The 23,175-nt window shown below is 42.0% G+C and overlaps 1 protein-coding gene across 2 annotated transcripts; it reads left to right on the top strand.

Moving 5' to 3' along the window:
• The first annotated feature begins 1,139 nt into the window (after positions 1–1,139).
• LOC141764658 (keratin, type II cytoskeletal 8-like) lies at positions 1,140–17,386 on the top strand. 2 transcript variants are annotated; one of them, XM_074630030.1, is made up of 11 exons: positions 1,140–1,278; positions 12,741–13,462; positions 14,749–14,957; positions 15,071–15,131; positions 15,237–15,332; positions 15,460–15,624; positions 15,730–15,855; positions 15,957–16,177; positions 16,272–16,321; positions 16,437–16,469; positions 16,542–17,386. In XM_074630030.1, exons 2-11 carry the CDS (start codon positions 12,974–12,976, stop codon positions 16,679–16,681), a joined length of 1,590 nt encoding a protein of 529 aa, XP_074486131.1. In that variant the 5' UTR covers positions 1,140–1,278; positions 12,741–12,973; the 3' UTR covers positions 16,682–17,386. The 2 variants fall into 2 exon arrangements, with proteins under 2 accessions (XP_074486131.1, XP_074486121.1); XM_074630020.1 differs by having other exon boundaries at positions 16,437–17,386.
• Positions 17,387–23,175: the final 5,789 nt, after the last annotated feature.

Raw genomic sequence — 23,175 nt, 5'->3', positions numbered from 1 at the left:
CAATAATTGTGCTGTGTTGTGCCTGTGTTCAACTATTCCAACATGCTGATTATTGAGTATGACAGGGAAGATGTTACTGGTCCACTTATTATTGTTTTAATTATACGTTCTTTTGTTTTGGCCACATTCATTTCCAGTTTACTTGCCTGACACCAGTCCTGAAGTACAGTGGCCTTGCTAAAGTAAGCCTCCTCATGTATGGCATTGTCTTTCAGGAGAAGACCAACAAGGGCCATATCATCAGCATATTTGGAGACCTTGACATTACTGCTGTGAACAGTCATTTAATTTTTGTCAACGGAAAACAGCAGTGTGGACAGCACACAGCCTTGTGGTGCCTCAGTGTTTGGGAACATGCATGTGACAGGATGCATACAGATGCCTTATGCAGTTATACAGATTATTTCGGCCATAGCAGATACATAAATGTTATTCGTACAATTTAAGGTCTAAATGTCAAACCTTTGCAGTATGTTAATCACACCTTTGCTGCTGCTGCTGCAGGCTGGCTGCACCCCTCTCAACCATTCGAAACATCTCTTGTTTGGTTTCTATGACCTTTCAGAGACGCTGACTGGTTGAAGGATGCTATCATCTGTCATATTCCTATAAACTGTGTGACAGGTTGTTTAGTCCCTGCAGGGCATCTCTTGAAGGCAAAAGACACTATTGGGTAAAATACTTCATAACTCTGGGACACCTGACAGCTGGACTAACCTCACAGCTCGACCAACTGGTCTTGTTCCCACTATATATCTAAGTTATGATCTGACAGAACTCAGCTGCTCCCTGCCCAGAGGGTGATGCCTGGGTGTGTAGCTCTAAATGGTAGATGGAATCCGATTACAGGAGATTTCCAGATTTCCTTCGAATCACAACTCGACAGTGTGCCAATCACAACTTGTTAGATCAACAGTCATTTTACTCGACAGATATAACAACACGGTAGTAATTACTTTACCCTGTTTGTTTTGTCTGAATAATTACAGTTAATATGAAAGAAAAGCTTTTGGCTACAACAAAAGATCATATGTTTTCCTTACTAATTCTTGGTTATACTGTATCTTTTAAACTTGGTTGTCAAGAATTTCTGCATGCAGCAGGATTGCGCTCTACTATTTGAAATGTCAAATATGTTCCACACATGCCAACAGAAAAACACTCTCAACAAAAGCTATTTGTCAAAATGCCAAAAAAGTGGCATTAACAGGATGGTAGTGTGACTGTGAGATGCAGCTCATCATCATTGGGTAACTCCCGGTCACTGGATATTATAAGGTGAATGTGCCATAAAAGGTTTGTTTCATTTTATAATCTTTCTCATAGTGAGATACCCGAGATGTGGGATTGCACTGCAGACTTAATCGCTGATCGTCTGACCCTGATAGAAATGCTTGTGGGTGTGTACAAACAGTCTGTCTGCGTCTGTCACACACAACTTTCACTGAGAAGAATGCACAGGTGTGTCAGACTGAGTTCTCACGGCCCTGCAAAAACGTTTGAAGACTTTAGTACGAGTAGTTGGTTTAATGATTTTTTAAAGTAAAATTTATATGTTTAAAAATGTGCAGAGAATAGATGATATGAGATGATATCTTTTGCACAAGCTTAAAATACTTGCTGGAAATGTGATATGGTGCATGTTGATGGCAGCTCCCTAAAATAATGTTAGTGTGGATGAAGATGTTGTCATTTATACCTTGGATCTATCCAAAACATTCTTCTTATGAAGGGAATTACCCTTGTTTAGGTGACCAAAGTGGCGAGGGCTGAAGACTCTGGACATTTAAGTATCGGAGATGAGGTAATCAGGGAGAGAACCAGGAAATTCCACCAACAAATGACTTTATTCTGATGAGTTTCCCCTTTAATCTCATCAAGTGGTGTATTTTAGACGCACTGGATGAAGGCAAGGGATCATGTCTGGCTGGTAGAATGCAGAGAAGTGTCCTTCTCTGTTCAGCTCTCAGCTCCCTTCAGATTGGGCTCACCTGTGCTGTTCAGAGTCAACTAGGCACAGGTGAGCCTGTAGCTGCTCTCAGAGCTCATTAAGATGATGGCAGACCTGAAAGAATTTCCAACAACCCTTTAAGGGGAAGCTTGCAGGATTTACTATTGCTTTACATTCTTTTTCATTGTGTCTTAAACCAAGTCCACTCCTACCTTAACAAATCCAAGTTCAACCCAAAGATCTTCAACAAAATAGTTAGTGTTGATGTCAAGCATCATTAGAGTTGATTCTTGAAACTTTAGAGCATGTTTCAGTGGGTTATTAGATGAAGTTTAACCCCCGTAAAAATGTCTCTTCTACCCCCCGTACTGCACTCCAACAACTGTGTGTGTTTTATGGTGTCAATTTTTAAAGTTATCAATCTTTGTTCTTCATACTTTCTTAGACTATCTTGTGTGAATCAAGTATCGCAACTTGAATGCCAATAAGTGTGCCAGCAACAATATTCTGACTTACGCTTGGCAGAATGTGATTTATGAGTACAAGTTAATAATTTCCTACTATCAAAAGTTGTGTTCTGGAAGCCAAAAGGGTGGGGTGGTTTGATGGCACATTCTCAATGTTCGTTCACGAGTTCCAACTTGCAAGTATGCAGGTATGTGCCAAGTAGTCTGCTGTTAGAGGCTGCAGTTCTCTATTGTTTCCCCTCTTTTTTTTAATATGAGCATTTACACCATATTTACTTAACTAAATCATTATTGCACAACGTTCACAGATTCTCACATGAATGACATTGAGTGGTGGCTTTATCTGGGGATATATTTCTCACACACGCGCGCACACACACACAGTCGTGTTTTCATGACTTTTGAGGACAACCCTAACTGTAACTGCTACTTGCTTAATCCTAACCCTTACCCGAACCCTGAAATATAATGATTTACATTATGGGGAGGTGCATTTTGATCCCGTATGGAAGGCGTGTCCCCACAATGTGACTGTGTAAGCAGGTTTATGTCCCCACAACGTGGGTAATACAGGCCACACACACACACACACACACACACACACACACACACACACACACATACACACACACACACACACACACACACACAAAAAGGGAGTTACAGAGATAATAAGTATGTGATGAATGACAAGACAGTGGTTGCTAGGCACTGCAGGAACAATAACAAAAGGTGACTACACATCTTTGATAGTGAATTATGGGAAGAGAATGTAGTCTCATTTTCTCTATATACTCAACTGTTTTAGGATATTCAGACACTTTACCATTTAATCTGCCTGCTTGAATGCAAACATCAAAATAACACTCTAAGATAAAACTAACACATTGAAAACAACACATGAAAAGCTATATGACACAGTTAGGTGTAAATGCGTACAAATAACCTACATGTCATTGTGATTCTTACATAACCAGCCACAAATCATCATGTCATGTCTAGAACTCTCTCAGATCTTACGAATGGGAGGTACAGTTGCAACACCAAACAGGTTTCACACCCTATAGGGGCCTTCAACCCATGACTGTGTTGACTGAGTAGTCACACCCTTTTACAACTTCAGCAGATCCTGTAGTATTCGGTGTATGTAAAGAGCGTACTGCAGTAAATTCGATCAATTTCTATTGAAACCAGTGATAGATGTGTAGACCGAGGCAAGTGGCATGCCTTCCTCAGTATGCTGCATTGAGTCACTATGAGGTGATAGTGATAGTGCTGCTGAACTTCTGACTGATTGGGTGGGTGGAGTCCGAGGAATGTGTTGGCTGCAGGCACAACAGACCTGCTTAGACAAGCTGTCTGTGTGTTATAACGACTGCTCAGGGCCACAGCCCACTCAAAGAATGGAAAGCAGAATGACTTACAATAATACAAACTTAAAAACAATTCAACTTTATTACAATTATCATATACATACATAGGTACATACATGAAATTTGACCTCTGCATTTAAGCATTTAGGAGCAGTGGGCTGCTGTGAAGCACCCGGGAAGCAACTTGGGGTTCAGTGTTTTGCTCAAGGTCACTTCAATATGCTGACAATAGGAGCCGGGGATCGAACTACCAAAGCAAATCAAAATATTATCATAACATTCTGCTTAGAGGGAGTTTCTATGCCACTTTTGTTAAAAAAAAGACTAAGCGGGCATAGTGACATGCAGTTTGAGGTACTGGTGAGACAGTGAAATACCATCCAGGAAGGACAGATATTCAATTTAAATGATCATCACACAAGGGGCAAACTGCTTATCACGATCTAACGCTCATTCACACACACACTCATACACCGATGTATCTTGCCCAAGGACACTGCGATATGCGGATTTGAGGAGCCGGGGATTGAACCACAGATCTTCCGATCAGTGGATTAGTGGACCTCCTGAGCCACAGCCTCCCAAAGTGCGGCGTTCAAGTTACAAAGTAATCCACCAGGTATGTGGACTTTCATGTATTTGATTGGTCAACGCAGGTGCTAACATGCTGATGTTTAGCGGGTAATATTTTGCTTAGTTTAGCCTGTTGACAGTCAGCCAGTCTAACAAAAGTTGTAGACTGACATTGCCATCCGTAGAATCATACTGCATCCCCTAGCATGACTAAAAACTGACAAACAAGCAAATTAATGCAAATAAATCTGTTTGATATTATTCTTTAGCTCAGCTATTCTCAACCACTGGGCCGGGGCCCACTGGTGGGCCTCAGAGAGCTGCCTAGTGGGCCGCGAAGGTGCTGCCAAATGGTTAGATTAACCGCTATTCTGTATTTCAGAGGTTATAGCGGGCTTTTAAAGCTAGGTATCAAATGAAACTAGAAAACCTAAAGAATCCATCGGTACCAACCATGTCATACTAGCTTGTCGGGAAGGAGGCTAAATAACGCTCCCGCATAAAGTTATGCAAAATTTTGGTGAGGAAAAACTGGCATGGCCATTTTCAAAGGGGTCCCTTGACCTCTGACCTCAAGATATGTGAATGAAAATGGGTTCTATGGTTACCCATGAGTCTCCCCTTTACAGACATATATGTCACAGATGCAGTGACACAAAATCGAGCAATTTTTGGGAAGGTGGTCCTCGAAAAAACGTTAACAATCGGACGTGGGCCTTGAGTTACAAAAGGTTGAGAACCCCTGCTTTAGCTAATCTGTGAAACTGACTGATTATTTCTCCGCCAGCATTGACAAAATTGGTGATTATTAATATAGTACAGCTCTTTAAACAAAAAACAGGAAATCAGAAAGAACACTGTACAACCACAGATGCTGTTTGTCGTTCGGTACCACCGCACACGGCACCCTTTAGCGCCGGTATGAAACGCACCGGGTGTTCCATTAACTGTAATGTAAAGCCATCCGCGACAATAGTAAACGCCCTTAGGAAATGTGCCGGGAGTGTTGTGATGTAGTTTAAAGAGCGAAAGAGACTCACAGGGCGTTGGGAGGGGAGGTGGATGGGTCCAACAAAGGCTTTAATCCAGGAGACCGTTGTTCATGTACCGTGCGTCACGTTACAATCAGCCATTCGTTCGTTTCGTTTTCACAACCTTCAGTGTCATTTTCATGTACAAACGTAGTAGTCTTAAGCCCAAACATGTAGTGACGCCAAGGAGCGTGACAAAGCTGCGTCATGTAATGGGATGAGAACATGTCGTCAATTGAGCACAGCTGTTTCGACAAAAGAACATGAAACCAGAAAAACTGAATCAGAGCTACTGTATGTGACTTCATGCAAGAGCAGGTGTTGTTAAATGTCCACTCACACAAGCAAGCATTGGATTATGTTGCTATGTTTTTATTTGGCTAGACGTGCAAGACCTTCCCTGTCTGACGGGGAATGAGTCATGTAGGCAGAGTTCCCATGCCCAACTTCTTCCCATAATTGCAGCGAGGCGGTGTGTGTGGGCCATAAGCAAGGTGTTAAAGTCCAGAATTGTAAAGTAATATCTCATGGCGATTTTCAAGCAAGCAGTGTGGATGTGTTTGGAAATGTGTTAGCATGCCAACAATCTGTTGACTTTACAACCCTGTGTAAAATCCGTAAATACTGGCAACTCTGTTAGTCAGTGAGACATTCTCTGGGAGACGTTCATTTCATTGACATGCTCATTGATACCTTTTATTCTACACATTCATTGCAGGTTAACCACATTCTCTTCACTTGGCCTCCGCAACATATTTCCATGACTCGCGGCCGCTGTGTTGTATGGGTGTGTACCTTTTTGCAGGTGGTGAAACTGTGAGGCGCAGATTAAAATCCAATCCAACAACACTCCCTCATGATGAACACACCCACAACCTTACGAGGATGCCAAAACAAGCACGGAGGGGTGTGGTTGTGTGTCCAAAGGCTTCAGATTTTCTCTTCTGTGTTTGTTGATTATTATTCATGTGGTTAAAGAATAGTTTGATTATACTCATTCAGATCTGATAGGATGTCTGGCCTTCTGATCTTCCTGTATGAAGCACAGTTAAACCCTTTCTGTGATGTTATAGGGAAAATACACATGAATATGACTGCACACGGCATGGATAAAGTGTGCTATAATATGCCATTGAAAAAAAGGAACGCTTAATTACTATTATACCACAGTCATGCAGCAAGAGTTCTCTTCACTGGAAAAGCACCACAGATACCAGTCTAACCAGATCCCGTTCTCATAATTAAAGTTTTTTTAGGAGATAGCTGATTATCCAAAGCAATGGAATGTATATTTATGCTCATATGCTAACTATACCAATATACATTCTTATATACGTTCATTTATATCAAGGTAATGGTCTTCCAAATTAATTTTTGAGAGGAAAATAATGTTTTTTACACCCAATTGTTCAAGAGCTACAGGCCTAAATGTAAAATATGTTGCTGTAAGCTCAGTAATTATGAAGATAATTTTAAAAAGAGCATTGAACTTCTACTATGATTAGTCAAATCCTTTACAGGTTTTCTCAACTGTTGTTTTTTCAGAAGCGAAAGTCACTGTCCCATGATGTTTGCAAAGATTCATGACTTTCAGACGTTCACAAGCTGTGGCTTATTTTGACAAGAATGTGCTCCACCCAAAGATGATGCACATCAGATATGAAGGTGACTGGATCAACAGTCTAAGAGAATTTGCAAAAGCTATGTTCTGAATTTTTTTTAAACGAAGGACATACAGTATATGTGGTGCAGCACTTGTGATTAGAAATATGTAGCACCAAGTTGTGGTATTATTTTAACTATGGAAAATAGCTGTGGATAATGATCACTGGCCTCCCCTGTTGTTACCAGACTGCTGCATTAACAACTAGTGAGTATGCCTTATGTTAACTAAACTAATTGATTTAAACAAACAAGAAAGAAAAGTAAATTACCCCGAGACATTGGAGGCTGGAGCTGTTCAACAGGTTTCAGCATCCAGAGGCAAAGCTGTTAAAACAGCAAAGGAAAGTTAAGATCACTGCACCTAAAGCTAGAGACAGGAAGCCATCAAACACTTGACATGTGGAATTCAGTCACGCAGTGGCCTTTGGGTGTGAAGAAATTGGCAACCATAAAACAGCACCTTCATTGTTTGCTTTTACTACAACAAATTCTTTCAAAGACTTGAGAGGAGAAGAGCTTGCCGCTCATGTTTCAAGAAAAATGCAAAGAATATTAAGGAGCGTGAGAGCAGCAGCTACATTCAACTGTTTGTGTGGATGAATTTTAGCGCTGATACAAAATCCATCAAGTACACTGCATTACTACAAACTACCTAGTATATTTAGAGACATATTTTGCAGTATGCACTGCTTACTTTTAAGAGTAACAGAATAGCTTTTTGTATTTCCAACATCCTGTAATTAACTTGATTTTTAGTGATGCATAGTCAATAGAAGTGGGTGTGGATGACAGCAGTTACAGTGCATGAGCAGGTGTAGAACGATGTCCATAGCTAGATGATGAAAGACGTTTGCGTGTTTGTGTGTGTGTGTGTGTGCGGGTATTACTCACATTGTGGGGACCGAAATCTATTTACACAGCCACATTGTGGGGACTCGCCTTCCTTTTGGGGATGCTAGTCCCCATAACGTAAATCATTGCATTTCAGCATGAAGACTTGGTTTGAGGTTAAGGCAAGGTTAGGTTAAGGTTACGGTTAAGGTTAGGTAACGGCCAGGCCACACAGGGAAGGTCACAGCGCGTGGTGGCTGCAGAACCTGTTGTTTTTTATTTCGGCGCCCATGTTAACAGGTTAGAGCAGCCACACTGCCCGCGTGAGCAGCACGGCTCGATTGCAGCTCGACTGCATGTCAGCTGCGTCTCTTTTTGATTTTCTAGGTCTTGCCTATTTTTACCGTGTGCCACGCGCGGTTCACAGCATCAACAGACAGTGAAAGTGATCGTTTGACAGTATATTGACATCATACCAGCAACACTACTACAGTTTCAATGTCTATATCTGTAGAATATGTCACAGACAAGAAATATTTTTACAATTCCTGTCTTCATTTCAAAATAAAAACCCTATAGCGTTTTTCGGTGGAAAGAATCAAACCATTCGTTAACACAATGCAAAAAGCAATTAACCCACTTGCAGGTCTTACTGCCAACTTTTAATTTTGTAAACACAGTCATAGCAGAAACCCCAGGTATATGTTATATGCTCATGCGGACTGTGTGGCCCGGCCGTAAGGGTTAGAATTAGGCAAGTAGCGGCTATGGTTAGAATCAGGCTTCAAGTCTCCAGTAAATGAATGTAAGTCAATATAATGTACTCTTAAGTGACGGAAACACAACTGTATGTGTGAATGTTTCTTACTGCCTCCATGTATGATAATACACAAAAATATTCATGCATTGCAAGGATGACAAAACCCTCAGTCACTTCATCTGCACCCCATAACAATGCATTTTGCTGTGAACAGTAGTATACTAGACTCCAGCTGCACAAATGTAAATTTGTCACATGAATATGACATAGAGATGCTAGCTGCACCTTTTTGACCTTTGACCTGACCTAGCTTTTAAAATTAACTCCTCAAGACTGAACTTAATCCTTCAATTTGTTTTTGTACTGTAACACTAAGAGGAAAAGAATGTCAGGTGTCACCTTAAATTACATTCACAACCTGTTGTGTACATTCTACAGACATTTCTGACCCATTCACATATTGAACATTGCTCTTCACACTTTAAACTTTCACTGACTCAGTCTGTGTCATTTCAATGTTCTGCAACTACTCATTCACATAGTTAAAGAAGCATGACCTGCCAAACTACACCTCAGCCATTGTAAAGGGCCCACACCCAGTTTACATATACTGCAGAGGCACAAAAGGAAAGTCCAAGTGACTTAGTTTTGTTTGTTAAGTTGAGATAAGGAATGAAATCACAAAGCATTTTAATGAAGCACCATTTCTTTGCTGCATTTTGGTGCAAAGCATTGACACAGACTTTATTCATTCAACTGTAACATTAGTTTTCCAGCTGCAATGACACCTTGAATTCTCAGTAAAAAAATAATGGAGTTGGATGCTATATGCACATATGCTCTGTCATTTAGTGTACCATAGGCAAAAATTACAATTTGATCCGCAGATTTCCTTCTCTTTATAACAAGATTTTCAAGCTATTGATTGACTTTATTTGATTTGATTGACAGAAATATACATTTTCTTTTTGTATATATGTGTGTGCGTGTCTTGCATATGTTTATGCCCATTTGTATTTGTGTATTTGTGTGTGTGTTAGAACAAATAAAATCATGATGAGGAAAATTAATTAATTTCTTGGAATATTTTTACATGATAGACAAAAGCTTTAAGACAGTTCACATTCCCAAAAGAAATAATGCAAACAAATTAACAGTTGGACGCAGCATTGTTAGATACTGCATGAAGTAATCACCCTCACCCTGCCCCACCTACTGACACACATGGCCACATTTTAATTTATTACTCATAAACCTTTGCAAAAACACGCCCACCATCATCTCACACATCTAGTAACATGAACTTTTAACTTGGTGAATGAGGTCTTGCATGTTGAGTTGCTTAAGAAAATCCAGACTTGACCAGGCTTGAGTTCCTGATTTATGACAGATATGACCGATGACTTTTCAGACAAGCACAGACACAGCTCCTAACGAATGTGATCTGTGTCAACCTATTCTCAGAATACATCAGCAAGGAGATTTTCTCTAGATTTCAATCTATGCTGCTCCAGTGAAAACGATTAATCTATGTTTATTGAACTTTTCAATAATGAGACTGTTTGGGTAGTCAGGGCCTCACCCTGCATGCTCATCGCTATTGTGTGGTTGTGATTTATTGGCATCACATGGCACTCAGATATGTGCATTGAGTACTGGTGTTAAAGATTGGCAAAGCATGAGAGAGCAGTGTGAGAGATACAGGTATCTGCATGTGTGTGCATGGGTGGTTATTAATAAGTAAAAGGTCAAACAATTCTCAGTTTCTCATCGAGTTCTGTGCAGCGGCAAAACTAGCACATCAATTTTCCCCAAATAGCTGTTGGACAGCAGAGATTTGAGCTTTCGAGTAAAGTTCCACACCACGGTAGAAATTAAAGGCATGTGCATGTGAAAAGTTGGGGAAGAACGAAAAAGAATGCAGGCCTCACCTACACCAAAGGTGCAGAGGAGAGAAACAAGTGAGGTAGCGTTTGAGTATGGAACAACTCGGTGTGGTGAAATGCATCAAATGCAAAAAAAACACTTCCTCGATTCATGTGCAAGATTGTTTTCAACAGAACAAGGATGCAAAACAAAACCCATTATTCTGTCAGTCTGAAGCATGTAATTTGTGTGGCATCTTTCTGGCAGCAATAAAGAAATTGTTTTGCTCTCTGTTAAAACAAGAATCTAATGAGACATAACTTTGCCTAAGGCATTTGGTTGGGTAACCTTCAATAATACCTTATGCTTGTAGTTTAGTCCTTTGTTTGTATTAATCCATGCTTGGCTGTTCTATGTCGACTAAAAAACTACTGATACGTATGGGTTAAGATGTCCAGATTCCAGTTCAATATACAACAGAGCAGAAGTTATCATGTTTTCACCACTGGAAGTGCACTTTATAGGGCACTTCATCATGTTTTTTCCTCTGGAAAGGCACCCTAGAAGGCATTTCATCCCGTTTTCTCCACTGGAAGGGCACCTTAGAGGGCACTTTATCACATTGTCATTATCACATCAATCTTTCACATCAAAGAGAACACTTTTGCTGAGGTGTGTTCGAACATGGGGGCACCAAGGAAAGGCCTTTTTCTGGGACTTCTGTAGTGTGGCGTGACCTGTGAGCTAGCCAGTTGAGCAGAGTGCCGGTCCTGGCATGAAGCCACGCCACACTAACATTCCAAAAAGTGTGGGCGGCTAGAGCACATGCAAAGACCAAACCAAAAGTTCACAGAACTGCAGATGGCAATGCGATCGTGGAGAAGACATTAAAAAATTGCAAATGTCTGTATTATTATTATGCATGCATTAACATATAAGCAGCATTTTAATGTTCTAGCTGGTTATTATGTAGCCAAATTTAACTCCTTTATATATTAGTAGGTAGATTAATGAATAATATAGTTCGATTTATCTGTTTAGCTCTAATGAAGAAGACACTGAAAAATAACTTGTAACTTCAGCTGCTGTCAAATAAATGTGTTAACAGAACAATACTTCCCTCTGAAATATAGTGGAGGAAGAGTACAATGTAACAATGTGTAACATGGAAATACTAGTTGAGTAAAAATACTTGGTAACTTTTCCCCACTGGTAATATGTTTGGTAACTTGAAAATACAGGAAGTTGATAAATTTGTATGTGAAACCAAGCAGTATTGAGGACAACAGAAAAAAAAATGGGGACAGCGGCGATCCAGGGACCTGTGTGCCTGGGATAATTACACATTTTTCAAGGTCTTAATAATTGAATTTCCAGCTAAGCTAAACTAGCATAATTAACTATAGTTGGCATATGACAGCCGATATGTACTGCAAGGAGAGAGTATCCTTTCATGCTGAAATGTTTCAGCTAAACCTGTTAATTTTTTGCTGTGAGAAATTAAAAGACTGACATTTTTTTTGTTTACTGTTACTGGTTACTGTTTACTCTGAATTAAAAAAAAATTAACTTGTAGCATGTCTTCTAATTTTGCTGCTAATTGAGTAGGCTACTCTTGCACTATTGCAGAAGGGTGTTAAAATCTATGCACTGCACCATGGCTGTTCCGGTTATGTACCGCCAGTGTTAAAAACATTTGTGCATAGGGAGAGAATACACCTTAGTTTTTCTTACTATTTGGTGCATCCAAAAATAAAACTGACCCAAAATGACTTAAACTGAGGAAACCTGAACATACCAAAGGAGAACTAAACTTTGACTGCTTCATATGGATTATACAGTATGTTCTAACATGGTTTATGTTCAAGCCTACTGTGAAAATATGAGTGCACTAAAAAGGCATTTGTTTGGTTATTGGAAGGTATTAATGTTGTCTTAGGTTGTAATATTTATTTATGTTTTCTAAAAAAGGGATTTCCATAAATGTTAACCTTTTTGCCCTTTACTCATCCACAACCCCTCCCTACAAGCCTCGAATACTAATTTCACTGCGCTGTGACCAAGCAGGCGACAGGGGTTACACACTCAAAGAGGTTCTTTTTCCTTACATAGTCACATTTTCACTCTACTTCTTTACTTCTCGTTCTCTCTCACTCCCCTTCAGCATGTGGCAGGGTGTGTCACGGCTTATCTCCTGACAATCCCTCCCTACCTGTTTTACAGGATTGGCCACTCCTGTCATTCAGAGCCAGAGGCGTGTAGCCTGAGTAGGCTGGACGGCAAAAGTGAGAGTCCAGGTTGAGGTGGCGGAAGAGGATCCTCCCCCTCGCTCGGCAGACATAAAAGCTGGCAGAGTGTACAGTCAGACACTCAGAGGGACTCGGCTCTCCTTTTGACGACTGCTCAACTTCTGTTCTCCTTTTCTCAGAGAGTTGATAACCTTTACCACTGCAAACATGAGCACCAGGAGGACACAATCAGTCTATGGTGGCAGCACCAGGAGATCATTTGCTCCAACTAGCAGCTACTCTGTAAAGCAAACCAGTTATGGTGTTGGTTCTGCAGCTGGTGGTGGTGGTGGCAGTAGAGCTAGTTTTGGTTATGGTATGTCTTCAGGGGGTGGTGGTGGAGGAATGGGAATGGGTGGTGGTTTTGGAGGGGGAATGGGTGGTGGTATGGGAATGGGAATGGGTGGTGGTTATGGCTCCAGTTTTAGCCAAAGCGGCGGCGGCGGCGGCGGCGGCGGCGGTGGCGGCGGCGGCGGCGGCTTCGGCGGCGGCAGCTTCGGCGGCGGCGGCTTCACTCCGATCACAGCTGTTACAACCAACCAGAGCCTGCTGGCCCCTCTGAACCTGGAAATTGACCCAAACATCCAGGTTGTCCGCACCCATGAGAAGGAGCAGATCAAGACCCTCAACAACCGCTTCGCCTCCTTCATCGACAAGGTATGTTCCTGTGCTTTCTGTGTGACTGTCTTATGAACAATTTACTGTAGGTCTCATTATCTTTGTACGGACGACTTGCATGCTCTCCCTGGGCTACATTTACTTCTAGCAGCTGTCAAAAGTGAATCATTTTATTTTCCTGCTTAAACCTGTAATTGACAAGAAATGACTAAAAAGTATAAACTTTAGCATATAGTACTATATAGTAACAACAATTTGCTCACTAGATGCTAAGCTGACAAAGCAGCTGTGAATCTTATCTCTGTGATGTTGTATCCGTCAATGAGTTACAGCCTCTGGGATTAGGAAAGCTTATAAAAATATCGAAGTCTGTCCCTGATTGTGACCCCATCTTACACTGGCAACACTATCCAAAATCTACCTAAAGTAACAGTTGGCCTGTTGGCCCGTCTGAGCCTGTCCAAGCCTCTCAGCCCACTATCTAAACATGGGTGGGGATTATATTACAGTGACTTACCTGGAGACTGGCAGAGAGATCTATCTGCACTATGCCCACAGAGTCCAAAGTCTTTCATTTGCACATTGAACCTATCACCTGGTTGTTATTGGCAACAAGAATGCTAAGTGCAGAACAGTACAATCACATGTCTGTGTTAATGTTTGCATGCAAGCTATATGGGGAGTTGTCCTTTATGGAGAGTGAGACTCTCCAAACACATTGTTTAGTTGAGTTGGCTGAGTTGGCACTCAGTCAAAAACTCACAAGACAAAGCACTCATCCCATAATACTGCTCTGCTTTGTCTTCTTTATCTGCCACACCTAGTTTTTTTTTTATGGCCGGAGTGACTGTGTGGCTTCATAGCTCAACAGAGCATGCATGATGACTCATAGGCAAAGAAGAGATACAATAGGTGAAACACTTAAAGCCACATACACAGGAAACATCTGGATAGAACATACTATATTTTAATAATAATAAAGAATAATTGAATATTTGTATTCTGTGAGCATTAAAAGAATCAAGCCTTACCTTTTACACGTTTGAGTATTAAACTTGCTTGAACAGCAAGCAGGCAAAGATATGCCGTCATGAGTTACAGTTCTTGTGACTAGGGTGTGGCAATCCAGATAGGCAACTATCTACGCAGTCATGTAGATAAAGGTGTGGCTTTTTAAAACCTCATACCACAATGACACGCCCTTTGTGCACTAATTGCTCCAATTAAAAATTATACAAAATTTTAAAAGTCACTATTGAATCCAGAAACAATTCAACATTTTGAAACAACATCTGACAATTTTCACTGGTTTTGTGTCTCCACAGGTCCGTTTCCTGGAGCAGCAGAACAAGATGCTGGAGACCAAATGGAGCCTCCTGCAGGACCAGACCACCACCCGCTCCAACATCGATGGCATGTTCGAGGCCTACATTGCAAACCTGCGCAGACAGCTCGACGGGCTGGGCAATGAGAAGGTCAAGCTGGAGGGAGAGCTGAGGAACATGCAAGGCCTGGTTGAGGACTTCAAGAATAAGTGAGTGCTTGCATGACATGGTCACTATTTATAACATACAGTATACCTTGATATAGTGAGCAGATGTTCAAAATGGAGCAGATGTATTAAAGCGTTGCCTTGTGTTCCAACAGATATGAAGATGAAATCAACAAACGTGCAGCTGCAGAGAACGAGTTTGTGCTCCTGAAGAAGGTGTGAATACATCAAGATGGCCATTAAAGATTTTTTTCAATCCTTGGGTTTGATAAAACATGGCCAGTTATAACACTTCCTGTTTCTACATGATTTTCTTTCCAGGACGTTGATGCTGCCTACATGAACAAGGTGGAGCTGGAAGCCAGGGCTGATGCTCTTCAGGATGAGATCAACTTCCTCAGGGCCGTCTATGAGGCTGTATGTATCTATAATATCTAATATTTCATAACCATTTGATTTAAAGCTGATGATCATCCACTCCTTGTGTAAATCAGCTATAAAGGACAAAGAGTTAACTGTTGTGCAACAACCATTGGTTCTGTAGGAGCTTCGTGAGCTGCAAGGCCAGATCAAGGACACCTCTGTCATCGTGGAGATGGACAACAGCCGTACCCTGGATATGGATTCTATTGTTGCTGAAGTGCGTGCTCAGTATGAGGACATTGCCAACCGCAGCAAGAATGAAGCAGAGACCTGGTACAAACAGAAGGTGAGTGAAAAGAAAACTTTAGGTTTATACCCTGTCTTTTATATACACTTGCAACACCTCTCCCAACCATGTTGTTGATACACCTTGTTTTATTTTTCATAATAGTATGAGGAGATGCAGTCCTCTGCTGGACAGTATGGTGACGACCTTCGCGCAACCAAGACTGAGATTTCTGAGCTGAACCGCATGATCTCCCGTCTTCAGAATGAGATTGAGTCTGTCAAGGGACAGGTATATTTCAAGACCTTCTCATGGATGATTCTGTATTATTAACACACTTCATTGTTTAAGAGAATTTGCAGTTATTAAACCATCAACATAATTTTCCACAGAGGGCCAACCTTGAGGCTCAGATCGCAGAGGCTGAGGAGCGTGGTGAGCTGGCAGTGAAGGATGCCAAGCTCCGCATCAGGGACCTGGAGGATGCTCTGCAGAGAGCCAAGCAGGACATGGCCCGCCAGGTGCGCGAATACCAGGAGCTGATGAACGTCAAGCTGGCCCTGGACATCGAAATCGCCACCTACAGGAAACTGCTGGAAGGAGAGGAGAGCAGGTGGGATAGACTTGAATATTCAATGTAGTTTAACGGCTGCAGCATTAGCTTCAACTCTGAATTAAACACTAACTCGTCATTATTCCACAACTAGAATTGGCGACGGAGGCGGAAGCGCAACCATCCACGTGCAGACCTCTGGTGGTAAGTTTCAGATTTTATACATCATCAATCATCATCAAAAGTGATACCTGAACCAACAGACCACACTGACTGATGGATGGATAAATGATAACATTCATGTTTTTTTTTACTCCAGGAGTATCCAGCAGCGGCGGCGGCGGCGGTGGATACAGCTCCGGCGGTGGATACAGCTCCGGCGGTGGATACGGCTCCGCCGGTGGATTCGGCTCCGGCGGTGGATTCGGCTACGGTGGTGGCAGCAGCATGTCTGGTGGTTATGGTGGAAGTTTGTCGAGTGGTTATGGCGGTATGTCTGGTGGTGGTGGTACTATTACCAAGTCCTCATCCACATCAATCAGCAGCTCCAGGAGACATTTTTAAAAAGGAGAGCCGTCCCTCATCCCCTTCAGAAACTCTTGAATTTGATCTCAGTCTGAACCCATTAATGGTGCTATGCAATACTGTTAAGCATGTTCAACAAGACAGCTGAATATATTGTGTTACACTGCTACCAGTTTCAAAGATGACTGGCAGCTTTTCTTACTGTTCTGTTTAACATAATTCAACAAGAGTTTCTGAAAGTAAACATGGCCTTAAACACACAACGGACAGGTCAGTTCTTTCGTCACTGACGTCCAACAAATAAGGAAAAAAGGAAAAAACACAAAGGTTGTGATGAAGTGTTAAAACTAAGCAAGGAAAACATTTGAAAACCTGTACTCAACCTTGTCAACTTGGATGCCTTTTATACTGTAGAGCAATGATGAACTACTCTGAAATAAACACATCTGAATGCTGATATTAGTAATGAGAGCAAGTCACTGACCACATCTGATCACTGGAGAAATACAAAAGAAATGTAATTTCTGTGACTTTACATGTTTACAGTTTCCCTTTGAACTGATTGGCTACTGGCTTGTTCTTTTAACTGTTTTGTGAAATGGTTCCATGTTTAGTTTTACATTTCCCTGCCTTCAAGATAAAACCATGCTGAAACCAGATTTATTTTGTCAAAACCTTCCTACCAACATGACTGATGAATGTTGCAGCAAATGAATCTGAAACAAATAAATCCGAGAACTAAAATGATTGCCTCTCACTCTCATTATTGCTGTGATAAATTAAAGAAAAAGCTTAGGAAGGTTGTACATACAGTACAGTAAATGGCAAAATGTAATTTCACATGAGGGCAGTGATGTGCCACTTTTCTACTACTCACTTCCTGCTTGGTTTAGCAGTCTGCCATGATATGCATGTATACAGTATGTCAACTTTACATATGAAAATCATGATTCTTATAGGTTTTGAATCCACAAAGCCTTACACATTGCTACTCGGTGAGATCACACAAAAAACTGAAGAAATAAACCTCGACAGCTTTTGCAGTTCAAACGTTAGCTGCTGTGGACACACTTAGTTTCGCTAGATCTCACAGTGGTTGTTGTGTGTTGCACAACAATGCAAATGCTCTGCAACCTGCTGGATAGTGTTAATAGTACATTATTGTAAATCTGAATCTGCTTGAAGGATTCTCTATCAAAAACAAAACCCAAGCAGTTCTATGCCCTCTGATTGACAGCTCAAACCTTAACAGGCAGTTTTTTAAACTCACAGAGCCGCCATGGAGAGATAGGACATTATCCCCTCTGTACTGTACGTAGCTGATGTGATCACCTGTGAGAGATGAACGCAAGTATGCATCATGGCAAGGAAATGGTGACTGAAGCTTTTGCAACCCATCAGCCGCATTCTCAGTTGACTGAAAGTATGTTGAAAGTAGTTGGTGATATGAGAGTGTTAAGATCGGTAGGGAATTCTTCAGAAGCAAGCCCCTGTTGGGTAGGATCTGTAATCACATGGCTCACACAGAGAGAGACTGGGAAGAGGGAGGGACATTGGCTGAGGCCATACAGACTCCATGATAGTAACAAACTGACAGCAACTTCATCTGACTACCAAACATAAAGAACAAAGTATTTAAGCCTAAAGACAATTCATAGGTTTACCTGCTTCACATCCAGGGCCAAGCCAAGTTTATGTGTACTGTGACTGTAAGCAGCCGGGATACTGCCCACACTCTGGTGGTCAAACACAGCCAGAAGGACACATAGAGTAAGCACTACTCCACCCTGTGCCACTCACAATATAGGGAAAGAAACCTGTGTTACCAGTGACCATATTTACACTCTTATGCTCGTAAAGGGGAACTACGCGCATTTACAAAATTCATACATGTTATTCCTATAGTCTAAGACAGGGGTTCTCAACCTTTTGTAACTCGAGGCCCACTTCCGATTGTTCAAAAATTTCCGAGGACCACCTTCCCAAATAAATAACAAACTGGCCTGTAAATATGTGTTATGCCACTGTCAGGTGTAATGACCCATATAGATATTCAGCTTACCCTCACCCATCACTGCCTGTCATTATGATTCCAAAGTATTCAGGGTCATATTTCCTCACCACACACTTTTACTGGTTTCAAAAATTGCTCAATTTTGTGTCACTGCATCTGTGACATATATGTCTGTAAAGGGGAGACTCGTGGGTACCCATAGAACTTATTTTCATTCACATATCTTTAGGTCAGAGGTCAAGGGACCCCTTTGAAAATGGCCATGGCAGTTTTTCCTCACCAAAATTTAGCGTAATTTTGGAGCATTATTTAGCCTCCTTCCCGACAAGCTAGTATGACACGATTGGTAACAAAGGATTCATTAGGTTTTTCTAGTTTCATATGATGCCAGTATCTTCATTCTAGCTTTAAAAGTGAGCCCACTACAACCTCTGAAATACAGAATAGCTGTTAATCTAAACATTAGGCAGCACCTTCGCGGCCCACTGGGTGGCTCCCACTAGTTGAGAATAGCTGGTCTAAGACAGTCCAAAAAATATTAGTGAACATTAACAACTCTCTCCCAAATCCAAATACTAGAGTGCTAAAACTCATAGGGTAAAAAGTCTGGAACTGCTCCATAGACAATGAATTAGGAAACATGTTATAGATGACACTAAGAGCACCCAGGGTAATATTATATGGGAGTATATGGGTGCATTTTCTGTTTCAGAATGGAGAATACCTCAATATGATGAATGTTATTTGGGTATAAAAAATGAGTCTCCCATTCATTGTTGATGGACAAGCTCCAGATTTTATACCCTATGACATCACAAGTTTGAGTCTTACTTCTCTGGTTTCTGGCGTTGAGAGAGAGTAGCTCATGGGCTTAATTTGGGTGGTGTTCCACTTTAATCAGGGAGGAGGAAGTGTCTAAAAAAAAGCACAATGTATGCTTTTGTGCTTAGACCTGTATCACATATGTCTAACGGGTAAAAAAAATGTACCATGTCGATTGATCTGCATTATTTTCTGCACACACAATGATGTATTTTTAAATGTGCCCTGAGCACTCAAAGTCTGTATTGGCAGGTTAACAAAAACTATCCTTTCTTCATCTTCATCTAAGGCTGAGAGCGCTGGCAGTGATCCTGAATTTAATTGTTAAATTTGGTTCCAGAGGAATAAAAGTTGAGTCATAATATTACTACAAGGCACATGCCAACTTGTGAAGTGTAAACATTCATGTTTCCACAAAACCAGTTACATCATCATTAGAGCTATTACGGGTGACGCATCTTTTCTCCCGAGAAAGGAAATTACTCCTGTTGTTACAAATCCAGCATTAAACTCTGCTGACAAACCAGCAGTCTCAAACTCCTTATTAACAATATATTATCACTTGTACAAGGCATGTGGCCCTGTTGTTGTTCTCCTGTGTTGTGCACCAGTATTACTGTCATTATTGATACTTGAAATGTACAATTGACTCTTCCCTAAGTCCCACTCCTCGAACTCAGACTTGCCAATCATAGCGTAGCTTCGGCCAGCTCCTCTGACCAGGGTCCGTGTCAGGGTTTCTATGACTGGACCCAAATGCAGACACAAGACAACGTTGATGAAAAGGTAAGTATTATGTTGAGTTTTTGATATTGCAGGCTGGTGTTTACAGTGTGGAGGTTTCCGGGGATGTAATATGGAAGGCGGGCAGGAAGAGAACTGACTGGCGGGCTGGATGAGCTGAAGCCGCAGGTAGGTTTTTCCTGGAAGGTGGCAAGGCCGTTAGTTTTGTCGGAGAAGCTTGCTTGATTGGTGTGCTGATTGCAGGAGACTGGCAAGAGCATTGATTGCAGATTATGTCCAGGTGACTAGTGAAAAAAAAGAGGACAAGAAGGGGGATGGAAACAAGCAAACAGACAGACAAAACCAAAACACACCAAGCACACGTCACTCATACTTAAAGCCCAAAAAATATTTAAAACACACTCACAACAGGCAGGCAGGTGTCATGGAGGACAACCCACCGGGCTTGTCAGGGTGCCGCCGATGGAACTTCCAGATGAGGGCGGGGTCCAGGATAAGGTGGCAATGTAGCCAACACCTCCCCTTCGGGCCGTAACCTTGTGTAGGCAGGGTGGTCGTCAATGATGCAAGGAAGAGGAGGAGGAACTAGGGGGCTGGAGGAGACAGGTTTGAGGTGGGAAACATGGAAAGAGGAGTGGATCTGGAGGGTACGGGGAAGTTTCAGGCGGACAACTGATGGGTTGATTATCCTCTCCACGGCAAAGGGACCAATGAACCTGGGGGGACAGTTTTTGTGAGCCAGTTTTGAAAGGCATATCCTGAGTTGAAAACCATACCTTGTCTCCAGGGATGTAGCTGGGTGCTGGGGTGTGATGGCAGTTGGCCTGTCATTGGTATTGGCCTGAGGCTCTCAACAGCATACTCCACTCAGGGGAGTTGGGAGGCCCAGGTGGCAGGGTTGGTGGACACCAGGCAGCGAAGGGTGGATTCAAGCTTTTGATTAGCTCTTTCAGCTTGGCCGTTGGGCAAACTTACTGAAACAGTCCACCACAGTGAGGATGACTGTCATGCCACCAGAAGCAGGCAAACCAGAGACAAAGTCGAGAGCCAGGTGTGACCAGGGGAGGCAGGGAATAGGCAGAGGGTGGAGCAGACTGGAACTGGGCTGGGTGGAAGTGATATTTTGGGCACAGACAGGGCAGGTAGAGACAAAAGACTTAGTGTCCATCTCCATGAACGGCCACTAGAACCGTCTACAGAGAAAGGCCAAGGTGCGGTTAATACCAGGGTGGCAGGTCAGGTTAGAGGAATGAGCCCATTGCAGTACACAAGATTTTACAGAATCTGGGACAAACAGGTGACCCGGAAGGCCGTTACCTGGATCAAGTGGTTTGGGACCTGTATGTGAACATGAATTTAAAGAAAAAGAAATGCCAAAGAAGACTGCCCACCTGGTTTGATGGGCGTTGAGGCACTTAGCAGTCTGGATGTACGTCAGGTTTTTGCGATCTGTTCACACCAGACCAAAGTCTTGCCACATATCCGTGTTGTTCTCGTCCGTCGTTCTCCTCCGGTGTGTCTGAAAACATTCCTGCTGCCGTCCCACAATTTGTTTATGAGCCACGGCGACCTTTGGCAGTTAACTCACGGACTGTGCGCCCTCTTTTGCAACCGAATAGGTTTGTCCCGCCCCGTTTGTTAGCAACCCTGGTCCGTGCAATTCACATCGAAATCAACCCTGATCTGACCCACCTCTTGAACTGGCTCGCAAAGGCGAGTTGATCAACACGGGTTAACCCTTTCATACACACAACCAACCCTGGTTCAACCCTGGTTGAGTCCTCGGTGTGACTCTGGCTAAAAGCCACCAATCCAGAGCATTAGCTTCTAAGGGCCGGTCCAGACGTTCAGTGGAAAGACCCAGCTGCTGAACCAGCACTAGAGTCAATTAAAGCGAGAAGTCCAGTGGACTGACCTTTCCAAATGAGGGAAACATGCAGCTGGGTTTGATGGCGGGGAGACAAAGGTAAGGCGCCATGGCTCGTTAGGGTCCTTCCCTCTCCTGACGAGCCTGCTATTTTAACAGACGCTGGGGACAGGAAGCAAGGAAGTGACCAGACCCAGTCATTATTTGTGGGCTGTCTAGATCAGGAAACATGTGATTCAACAAGCCACTCAGATCTGGCTCCCCTTTCAAAGTCACATGCAGGCTCATTAGAATATATCATCCACAGCTTGAGAACTACCTTTGCAAAGGTGCTCCTTCACTCAGATCGTTGACTTGAGTAAAAGTAACTAAAAGTAAATACTCTGTTACAAGTAAAAGTCCTGCATTCAAAATCTGGTGGGACTGATTTTAACTACTTTATATAAAACTGGGTACCTTTATCCATAATATACATCATAATTTATTTGTTGATTATGCTTTATATTTTGTATTGATAAATTTAATCTGCTAAGTAACTAGTAACTAAAGCTGCCAAACAAATGTAGTGGAGTAGAAGTATAAAGTAACATGAAATGGAAATACTCAAGTAAAGTACAAGCAACTGAAAATTGTATTTAAATAGAGTACTTGAGTAAATGAACTTGGTTACATACCACCACTGAGCACCTTATTTTTCTCACAAGCCAATCAGAGCAGACTGGGCTTTTTTAGGAGGGGGGCTTAAAGAGACAGGCGCTAAAACGGAGCGCTTCAGACAGAGGGTGAATACAGGTATATGCAGACAGACAGTATGGGAAAAATAATGTGTTTTTTGAAGATTAAAGCATGTAAACATGTTCTAGCAGAAACCCAAAATACAAGTGTGAACCTGGAAATGAGCGTGATATGTCCCCTTTAAACACTAAAATGTAATTGCCGTGGGTCTTTCAATGGTTTGTACATGCATATCTGGCAGACTGCTAAACCAAGCAGGAAGTGAGTAGTAGAAAAGTGGCAATAAAACCCTCCTTTTTCTTTCATTTAACACAACAATAATGAAAGTGAGAGGCAATCATTTTGGTTCTC

Source organism: Sebastes fasciatus, chromosome 1 (assembly GCF_043250625.1).
Source record: "Sebastes fasciatus isolate fSebFas1 chromosome 1, fSebFas1.pri, whole genome shotgun sequence".
NCBI lineage: Eukaryota > Metazoa > Chordata > Actinopteri > Perciformes > Sebastidae > Sebastes > Sebastes fasciatus.
The sequence above is the reverse complement of the archived record's forward strand: the minus strand, read 5'-3'. Positions and strand labels throughout refer to the sequence as shown.